Source organism: Bombus bifarius, unplaced genomic scaffold, assembly GCF_011952205.1.
Source record: "Bombus bifarius isolate JDL3187 unplaced genomic scaffold, Bbif_JDL3187 scf7180000007973, whole genome shotgun sequence".
Lineage (NCBI taxonomy): Eukaryota > Metazoa > Arthropoda > Insecta > Hymenoptera > Apidae > Bombus > Bombus bifarius.
Genome location: NW_022884359.1, coordinates 6,414,146 through 6,424,934, shown reverse-complemented (window position 1 = coordinate 6,424,934; position 10,789 = coordinate 6,414,146). Strand labels below are relative to the sequence as shown.

At 31.7% G+C, this 10,789-nt stretch overlaps 2 protein-coding genes across 3 annotated transcripts; one reads left to right on the top strand and one right to left on the bottom strand.

The window, feature by feature from the left end:
* Window positions 1-168: 168 nt before the first annotated feature.
* LOC117215211 (nudC domain-containing protein 1) lies at window positions 169-2,446 on the top strand. Of its 2 annotated transcripts, none has more exons than XM_033461618.1 (4): window positions 169-622; window positions 840-1,704; window positions 1,779-2,143; window positions 2,214-2,446. In XM_033461618.1, the coding sequence occupies exons 1-4, from the start codon at window positions 508-510 to the stop codon at window positions 2,423-2,425; spliced, it is 1,557 nt and encodes a 518-aa protein (XP_033317509.1). In that variant the 5' UTR covers window positions 169-507; the 3' UTR covers window positions 2,426-2,446. The 2 variants fall into 2 exon arrangements, with proteins under 2 accessions (XP_033317509.1, XP_033317505.1); XM_033461614.1 differs by having other exon boundaries at window positions 726-1,704.
* LOC117215200 (cap-specific mRNA (nucleoside-2'-O-)-methyltransferase 1) lies at window positions 2,125-5,888 on the bottom strand. Its single transcript, XM_033461612.1, has 3 exons — window positions 5,864-5,888; window positions 3,311-5,522; window positions 2,125-3,229 (listed from the first exon to the last, which is right to left on the bottom strand). The coding sequence occupies exons 1-3, from the start codon at window positions 5,871-5,873 to the stop codon at window positions 2,737-2,739; spliced, it is 2,715 nt and encodes a 904-aa protein (XP_033317503.1). The 5' UTR covers window positions 5,874-5,888; the 3' UTR covers window positions 2,125-2,736.
* Window positions 5,889-10,789: the final 4,901 nt, after the last annotated feature.

Here is a 10,789-nt window from a genome sequence, read left to right as displayed (position 1 = left end):
TATACACTCTAATATCAGGAAAAAATGTAACTTATTTTCATTTTACTGTACTAGAAACGTTGTTCACTATTGTCAAAACAACGTAAAACACATATAAAATTAGTATGTATCTAATACTTCTACAATTCTATTCAAGACTCGCCTGATATTATGTCTCACTTCATTGCTTTCTTAAACTTCATAACGAACTGTTATATTCAATATTATCGCGTTCTATAAGTACATATATCGATTATAAACTTATATCGATTGCTGGTATAGCAATTAGTGATTGAATCTGTCAATGTGTTGTTGTACTGAAACTTAATTAAAATAAAGAAAATCAATGCTGTATGTATATTATTAATATTGTAAAATAAAGTAGAAGAAATAAGTACGATTAAGTGTACTGAAAAATATTATCCAAACTATTGGGGACAAATTACATACTAAGGTTATAAATTTTGGTTTTAAAGATAATTACGTTTCTTTATTTCTAAGTAACATTTGAAGAAAAAACAGCGGAAAATGACGAAAGTTGTGGAATTATGTCCTGATAGAAATTTAACAAATCTAAATTTTGAGAAATATCAATTTTGTTCTGATGAAGTTCCAATAGACAGTGAAATAAATTTGAAAACAGGTAAGGATTAATGAACAAAATACATTATTAATTTTTACTATTTTATTATTTTTGATAGAATACATTGTGATCTTAACAGAAACATTGTTACTTATAATTACAGATATACTTAGGTTAGAGTTAACAACCAATCGTGATTCCCTTTTAGAAACACGATTGTTTGCTTTACATAATCATTTATTCAAAAATCCATACGATGCATCAGTTTGGTTTATAGATAAAGATTGGGTTGTGTGGCATTTAAAAAAGGATGGCAATTTACAGCAAGTATATAAAATCCATAGCATAAGCGAAAAGATACAGAATTTTCTATATAATCCATCAATTGGATTTACTAGTAACAATATTATTGTAATCTCTGATGGTGGAGACTGTTTAACATTATTAGTAACAGATGCACAAGAACATATCAAATCTTTTATACTAAATGACGCAGAGCCTGGAATTATATTAGATGTACAATATGTGAATAGTATAAGCGCTGTTATGATCGTAATGTGTGATATTAGAAGTACAGGCGAAAAAAAATTTACAAGACTATTACTGCTAACATATATTTGGAGAAATGCAGGAAATGAAGCTGAATACTTTGAGCTAACTGATAAAAAAACTTTAAAAGTAAATGGTTCTGTTGAATATGTATATATAGAAGAATGCGGAAAATACTTGCATTCTATTTGCCAAGATTATATAACATTTGAACGTCCAAAAACAAAACCATTTACTGACAGTAGGAAGGATATAGAGAAAACTGGAGAACTAAAGATCCCAAAATATTGTTGGTCTCAGGATGAGGATTCGATAACAGTTTGGCTTACAATAGATAAACATCATCATGATAAAGTTCAAGTAAATGTAACACCATTGGAATTATCGGTAACAGTGAATAATAATGTACTAATTGAAGGGCAATGCCAATACAGATTAGATGAAAATTTAACAACATGGAGATATGAACAGGATACATTTAAACTTGAACTGTATAAACATGAAAGCGGTTTGATGTGGAATGAACTAATTAAAGGTGATATTGGTGGAGAGTGTTTGCCTAATGAAACTTTGGCTGCTGAAATCCATTTTAGGTACATTACTTGAAATATTAATGAAAATTCTGTTATATTATTTGTACTTTAATATCTTTTTATTTCATGTTTAGGTTAGCACATTTGTGTGCAGATCAAATAGATAACAAACAAGAAGGTCAACCTTGTTTGGGATTTAATGCTGAACAACTTGAAGAATGTGACCTTGAAAGAAAAGATAATCTTCTACAAAGAATTGACCTTATTACACAGGAAAATACTCATTTAGCTATGCTTGGACTAAACAATCATGTTTTGTATACGTACAAAACAAAATCCGGACAAGCAATATGTTTAAGGCACGATAATGACGGTTGCTTATGGATAACTAACCAAGTAAATGATATGGAATGGAATATAAAGCATCATTACACCTTTCCTGGTTTTGGTTACGTTGAAGCAAGTAAAAGTAACAAAAAGTTTTGTCTTTCACCTGCTGGTAAAGTATTTAGCTAAATTATAAATACAAATTATTTACACATAGTACTTCAACTTATTATATGTTTTAGATGGTTCATATGTAGCTATACTTGAGCACATAAGATATATATTTCTTTATAAAAGACCTGAATCAAATGTTGAAGTTGGTAAGCAATGGATTGTAGACTTGGGTATTGAAACTTATCCTATTATGGGAGCAGCTGCCACAAATAGATATCTAATCATTCTAACTAAAAACAAATTGTATCGACTAAATATTTATAATATAATTATAAAATAAATTATACAATCATATAGTACAGTTTAATATCATCATTCATTCCTATAACCATTCATTCATTATATACAATACTGCATATCATTTGTAAAAGTATATTTCATACCAAATAGTATTGCAATTGAGCCACCCAGAAGACAAACTGATTAATTATATTTTCTGAAATTACTTCTATTTATATAGAAATATAATACTAAATACTAAAATATATTATAAGTATTTCATATTCGAAATAACAGTCAACTTAATGGAATTAATCTGTTTGACTTCTACGCAGCTCGAGTCATGTTTCAATATATGTACATTCTGTAGTTTTAATATTTTAAGCTTGTATTATATACAGGACACTTATCTTTAATAAATTTTGCAAATCTGCTCATAGTAAGTGATGAATCATTAGGCCAATGCCAAATAAGGCGATTTTTAAAAGATTCAACGAAGCTTGCTTCTGCTGAACTTGGTCTATGAAGATCGAATATCTTCTCATTTGTTTTGCAATTAAAAACGTATGTCATGGAACGTGTTTTACTAACATACCGATTCCAAGGATTTACGGTACTTCTCAAAAATATTACACTATGTGGTATGAAATACAATTTGTCGTTATTATAACCATTAACATCTAAAGTCTTCTCTGGAAGTTCATATACTAAGGCATCGCAATTATTCTTCATTTTACGTTGTGTTACTCGCAACTTTTCACATATATATGAACCAACTGGGAATAGTTCTTTGGCACGTACTCGAGCATAATTATTTCCCGCTGGTTTCCACAAAGCTTCACAGAACAACTTCATATCCTCATTCCTTTAAAAAAAAGTCATACATTAGTATTACATAAAAGTACTCCTTCAAAAAATATTTCATTACTGAAAATCTATAATTTACCTGTTCCTCAAATATTTTTTACTGATGTCCTCTCCTCCTAAGTAGAATGCATCTATAATATGCAATGAAAGTACTTTTTGCTGATGTCTAAATTCCTTAGTCATTTCATATACTACTTCTGCGTATATAAGTGTATTTGGTGGTAGTTCTATGGCAATGTCATCGACTAGAACCCAAGAGTTCTTTATATATCGATATACGTTACTCCTTCCCATGCCCATATAAAATGTAGCGTTCTTCTTATCATCATCATCCCTTGGCTTTGTACCACATGGCATACAAAACCAGTCATATGGTGATAATAATGCATTTTCAATGTTAAATTCCGTCAATTGTGCTGGATTAATAGTAAGGAATGAAGTATCTCTCAAAAGAGTATTCAATTTATCTTTAGGCTTCATTTGCCTTGGAAGCGTTCTAGTTTCATCAGGAAGTTTCCAATACTCTAGACATTGTTTGCGCATATCAGCTTGTTTTGTCTCAACAAGGGTACTATCCTCGCAAAATGCAGCGATTTTACACAGGCCTATTATTTGTTTTCTGCCCAAATCTTCGTTAGAAGCACGTAGATAGTGAACAAATTGTTTTTCCTTTTTTAATTCACTATATGATACTAACTGTAAAACATCGCCATTTTCAGTACCTTTTAAAAGCAGACGATTAACGTGCTTCAAATATTCCACAACATCTTGTGTTCCAGCCCGTTTCTTTTTACATATTAAGTAACGTTCTGAATTTGCTGGTCTAGAAGAGTTTGGTTTAAAAATACAAACTTCTTCAAAGCAGCGATACATTAAATAAACTAAACCAGCACTAAAGGGTGTAAAAAGGTCAAATAATTTTGTCACAAAATGACCACCCTCTCTTACAATCATCAATGCTATTAAACATTGACAAAGATACAATTGTTTTGAAAGAATTTCTTGTATATTTTCTTGCCCTTCTACTGAAAATCCTCCGTCAGACATCATGAAATGCACTCCTTTGCCATGGGTATGCTGCATTATAAGATTTGTAAATGCCTCTTGATTATCTGGGTCAAAAACGTCACCATTTTCTTTTGGTCCATAATATGGGTGAAATGTTTCACAAGGGCCTGCATAAAAGTCTGCTAATTTGAAATCATTTTCATTCCTTAAAGTAAGACCAAATCCTTTAGCACGCCATTTCTTTCGCCATAGAACATATTCACTAAAACCACCTGGTCCAGCACAAACATCTGCGAAGTATAGCAGCTCATTGTCCCTCAAACCTTCTGGTTTGGTAAACATAAAATTACATGCTCTATCTATATTTGCCATTTTAACAGCAGCACGATTTAAGAAAAATGCACCACGAATTGTTTCATAAGGATTGCAACGTGTTCTTGCTCGACGTATTTCAACGCCATCCAAATGATCAAATACTGTTTTTGCATTGATAACATTTTTCACTATATCTTCACAACAGAAATCAATTTCATCATCTATCGTCAACTTTTTTGGTCCCTGATGTAACCAGTGCTGCATTTCTTCTAATGTAGGTGTATTAGGATTTGGATTTCTTATCCATTCCATATCTTCTACACACTTTATTATTTCCTCTGCAGGATTCCACTTAAGACTTGAAGCTTCAAGTCCAGGAACATGATGTCCAAGACCTCTACGACCATGCTGTTTAGGTGCTTGAACTGGCTCTAAACGACCTTGTTTATTTTTTCCAAGACCGTAACCTTCTTTATATCCCATCATTCGCATCATCCTTATGCCCTTATCAAGAGAACTTTTTGGCTCTTGTGTTATTACTTCTTTTCTGTTGTGAACTCTCATTTCATCAATATCCTCCTCGTCAGACTTACTTGAGCTTCTATGAATCTTTTGTCGTTTACTATGGTGATAAGGATCTCCTTCATATGTCTTCCTTTTTGTCCTAGTTTCCAATTCTTCATTACAATTGGATAAATCTTGGACGTAGGCATGATTCTGCATACTTTGACTACAACCTTCATCGGCTGAATCTTGTTCATAAGAGGAATCTTGGTAAACACTATGAGATTTGAATGTGGCTATACTATCCTTCTCACTAGTATTTTCATTATAATAATCTTCATTACCATCACTCTCATTTGAACAAGAAAAATATGATGAATAATTTTCTCTTGTTTCAACACTTCCATCGTTGTCTTGTGAGAAATTTTTGAAACTCACGTTTTCATAATCACTCTCATCTGAGTCTGAAATATTAAAATATACCATGATATTACTATATGCGATACAGCCAAAGAAGGATAAGCGTTAGATATAAGTAAAGGCAATATAAGAGATGTAATCTGGAAGTCGTCCAAAGCCGAAAGGCACGGACTAAGATTAATAAAAAAAAACACTATATTTGATAGATTAAAAGTAGAATTTAATACAAATTAAATTAGATTTATAAAAATAAATAATAAGAAGTTAACTAATATAAAACTTTTATGACATGAAATAATTAAGATAAAGCAGTGCTCTACAGTTATAGAATGACAAACTATTCAGATAAAATGATAAATAAATATTGCTAAACGGTATTACTTACTGCTCTTCATTTTTATTTTTATTTCTCTAACTGTTTCCTAACAGTTAATAATTAATATTTAAAGTATTACTATTGAAATACTTCAATAGACACAAATGAAGAAACAAACGATGGCAATCCTTCTTGTCGTGTAAATATTTAAAAAAATATTTTACTGTTCTTGGAGGTTATGTTTATGCATCAATCGCATAACACTACACTCACGTACAAGAATATGGTCACATTCAGTAATAACGATAGAAGTAACCAGTTCACAAGTATAAAAAGATTATTTTATACACTGTGATGAAATAATATCCAAGAAACGTGTTGAAACGTGTTAAAACATGTATAGAAAATACATGAATCAGACAGAGAAATCACTCCGCACTTTCGCTACTAGCTTCGACACAACCGTCACCATCTAGTCGCAGAGTGGGACTGACCGAGGTCCCTTACAAGGAACCCCAAGCGGCTAAGGCCGCGCCATCTATATTAACCTGACAACACTAGGCTTGGATTCGTTGTTCACTAAATGTAGAATTTATTTATTTTAGCAATATATATAATGTACAATAATTCACAATAATTCATAATACAGTTTATAACAATATGTAAATTATATTAATTGTCTGACGAACGCAATTTGAGAATAGTAAAGATAGCGACGGGCGTTGCCAATGTGGCCATTCCTCTACATCCGGTAGACGCCATCTCTCACCAGCGTATCTACACAATGGCAAATTTTAATGTTTTACTGGGACACTTGTCCTTATTATAATATCTAACTAACAGGCATCTGCCTTCGATGATAGAATAAAATATAAATTTCGTAGCTATGAATTATTTAAAGTTTCAAATTTAATTCATAATTGCAATAACTCTTTCTAACGAAAAAATTATTAATGTCATTTACCCCCACATTCCTGAAATTCTTTCTAAATAATCCGAGTATGCCCTTTGGTTTTCCTGTTCCTACTCGGTCGAAACCATAAATTGCGTTCAAACAGAATCAACTAATTGCAAAACAACAAATTTCATAAATAAACGAATGCAATTTGAGAAAAATAAAGATAGCGACGGGCGTTACCAATGTGGCCATTCCTCTACATCCGGTCGACGCCATCTCTCACCAGCGTATCTACACAATGGCAAATTTTAATGTTTTACTGGGACACTTGTCCTTATTATAATATCTAACTAACAGGCATCTGCCTTCGATGATAGAATAAAACATAAATTTCGTAGCTATGAATTATTTAAAGTTTCAAATTTAATTCATAATTGCAATAACTCTTTCTAACGAAAAAATTATTAATGTCATTTACCCCCACATTCCTGAAATTCTTTCTAAATAATCCGAGTATGCCCTTTGGTTTTCCGGTTCCTACTCGGTCGAAACCATAAATTGCGTTCAAACAGAATCAACTAATTGCAAAACAACAAATTTCATAAATAAACGAATGCAATTTGAGAAAAATAAAGATAGCGACGGGCGTTACCAATGTGGCCATTCCTCTACATCCGGTAGACGCCATCTCTCACCAGCGTATCTACACAATGGCAAATTTTAATGTTTTACTGGGACACTTGTCCTTATTATAATATCTAACTAACAGGCATCTGCCTTCGATGATAGAATTAAACATAAATTTCGTAGCTATGAATTATTTAAAGTTTCAAATTTAATTCATAATTGCAATAACTCTTTCTAACGAAAAAATTATTAATGTCATTTACCCCCACATTCCTGAAATTCTTTCTAAATAATCCGAGTATGCTCTTTGGTTTTCCTGTTCCTACTCGGTCGAAACCATAAATTGCGTTCAAACAGAATCAACTAATTGCAAAACAACAAATTTCATAAATAAACGAATGCAATTTGAGAAAAATAAAGATAGCGACGGGCGTTACCAATGTGGCCATTCCTCTACATCCGGTCGACGCCATCTCTCACCAGCGTATCTACGCAATGGCAAATTTTAATGTTTTACTGGGACACTTGTCCTTATTATAATATCTAACTAACAGGCATCTGCCTTCGATGATAGAATAAAATATAAATTTCGTAGCTATGAATTATTTAAAGTTTCAAATTTAATTCATAATTGCAATAACTCTTTCTAACGAAAAAATTATTAATGTCATTTACCCCCACATTCCTGAAATTCTTTCTAAATAATCCGAGTATGCCCTTTGGTTTTCCGGTTCCTACTCGGTCGAAACCATAAATTGCGTTCAAACAGAATCAACTAATTGCAAAACAACAAATTTCATAAATAAACGAATGCAATTTGAGAAAAATAAAGATAGCGACGGGCGTTACCAATGTGGCCATTCCTCTACATCCGGTCGACGCCATCTCTCACCAGCGTATCTACGCAATGGCAAATTTTAATGTTTTACTGGGACACTTGTCCTTATTATAATATCTAACTAACAGGCATCTGCCTTCGATGATAGAATAAAATATAAATTTCGTAGCTATGAATTATTTAAAGTTTCAAATTTAATTCATAATTGCAATAACTCTTTCTAACGAAAAAATTATTAATGTCATTTACCCCCACATTCCTGAAATTCTTTCTAAATAATCCGAGTATGCCCTTTGGTTTTCCGGTTCCTACTCGGTCGAAACCATAAATTGCGTTCAAACAGAATCAACTAATTGCAAAACAACAAATTTCATAAATAAACGAATGCAATTTGAGAAAAATAAAGATAGCGACGGGCGTTACCAATGTGGCCATTCCTCTACATCCGGTCGACGCCATCTCTCACCAGCGTATCTACGCAATGGCAAATTTTAATGTTTTACTGGGACACTTGTCCTTATTATAATATCTAACTAACAGGCATCTGCCTTCGATGATAGAATAAAACATAAATTTCGTAGCTATGAATTATTTAAAGTTTCAAATTTAATTCATAATTGCAATAACTCTTTCTAACGAAAAAATTATTAATGTCATTTATCCCCACATTCCTGAAATTCTTTCTAAATAATCCGAGTATGCCCTTTGGTTTTCCTGTTCCTACTCGGTCGAAACCATAAATTGCGTTCAAACAGAATCAACTAATTGCAAAAGAACAAATTTCATAAATGAACGAATGCAATTTGAAAAAAATAAAGACGGTGAGCGGAGTTACTCATTAATTAATTAAATTAATCTCACACGCTAAACTATTATGTCCACCCTTCACATGTTTAGTCGAAATTTTAATGTTTTACTGGAACACTTGTCGTTATTATAATATCTAACTAACAGGCTTCTGCCTTCGATGATAGAATAAAATATAAATTTCGTAGCTATGAATTATTTAAAGTTTCAAATTTAATTCATAATTGCAATAACTCTTTCCAACGAAAAAATTATTAATGTCATTTACCCCCACATTCCTGAAATTCTTTCTAAATAATCCGAGTATGCCCTTTGGTTTTCCTGTTCCTACTCGGTCGAAACCATAAATTGCGTTCAAACAGAATCAACTAATTGCAAAACAACAAATTTCATAAATGAACGAATGCAATTTGAGAAAAATAAAGACGGTGAGCGGAGTTACTCATTAATTAATTAAATTAATCTCACACGCTAAACTATTATGTCCACCCTTCACATGTTTAGTCGAAATTTTAATGTTTTACTGGAACACTTGTCGTTATTATAATATCTAACTAACAGGCATCTGCCTTCGATGATAGAATAAAACAAATTTCGTAGCTATGAATTGTTTGAAGTTTCAAATTTAATTCATAATTGCAATAATTTTTTCTAACGAAATATGCCTATTATCTATCGTCTCGGTTTGTGCTATAACATTTACGTTATAAAGGGGATATTAAATAAGTTTCGTAAATTGACAGAGAAACAAACAGTTTATTATTGCAGTATTTATTCTTACATTCTATCATAATACTGTGTAACATACAAGAAATGCACTTTAATGAAACCTACAGAAGAGAATCTGAATACAGAAATATTATTTAATATCATATATGCCACATTTTCCTTAAATTGTTCATCTTGTACGCTGCCTTATATAAATAATGTGTGTATGCTCTTTAATCTTCTTGTTTCTACACAGGCGAAACCATAAATTGTATTTAAACATGAGCGATCCATAAAATAATTAATTCTAAGGTACTTTTAACAAATGTTAGTTGCTTCCTATCACTCACTGATGATTGCATTAAAATATTCACATTACATATAACTATTGATTTATTTTCCACTTTAAACAGTTGTGTCATGGACAAAGAAAAGAAAAAAATTTTTGTGTTACCTCTCTTTGGTCGTAAAAATTAGTAATTCTGCAGTAAAACGGCTTATACGATTAGACGACGAATATCTCTACCGCGTTCACTCGATGGATTCAAAATGGAGGACAATATAGAACAAAGGAATCAAAACGATAACGAAGTATTCGTACAACTTTGTTTCTCTAGTTGTACTGCTAATACTGGGTCTTTCGTTTTCTTAAAATATCGTTTTAAAATAACATTTTCGTGTCGAGTGTGGACATTATTCGGTACAAAACGCTAGAGATCTTCGTTTCTCTTCCTTTTTTTTGCGTCAGAATTCTAAAAATAAATATATCTGAATAATCAAAAACATTTTTCCAGTAAAGTATTACGTACAACAATGTTCGAATCATATTTCAATATTGTTATACTATAAAAAAGATATTAGTTTCAATATACCTTTGCACCCACCAAGAGTCACAATTAACGACAGAATAATTCCGACTAGATTACTTGTCATCTTTAACACATTCACTGCCAAGTTTATCATGGCAAGTGTACACTGTGATAGTTCCTTTGAATGTACTTTTACACAGTCAGTACAAAAGTAAAATTATGAAATATAAGGCAGCAGTGAATCTGTTAATAACGTGATAAGCGATCACTTTTTTTCATTCGTCCAGAATATTCTATGGCATTCGTTT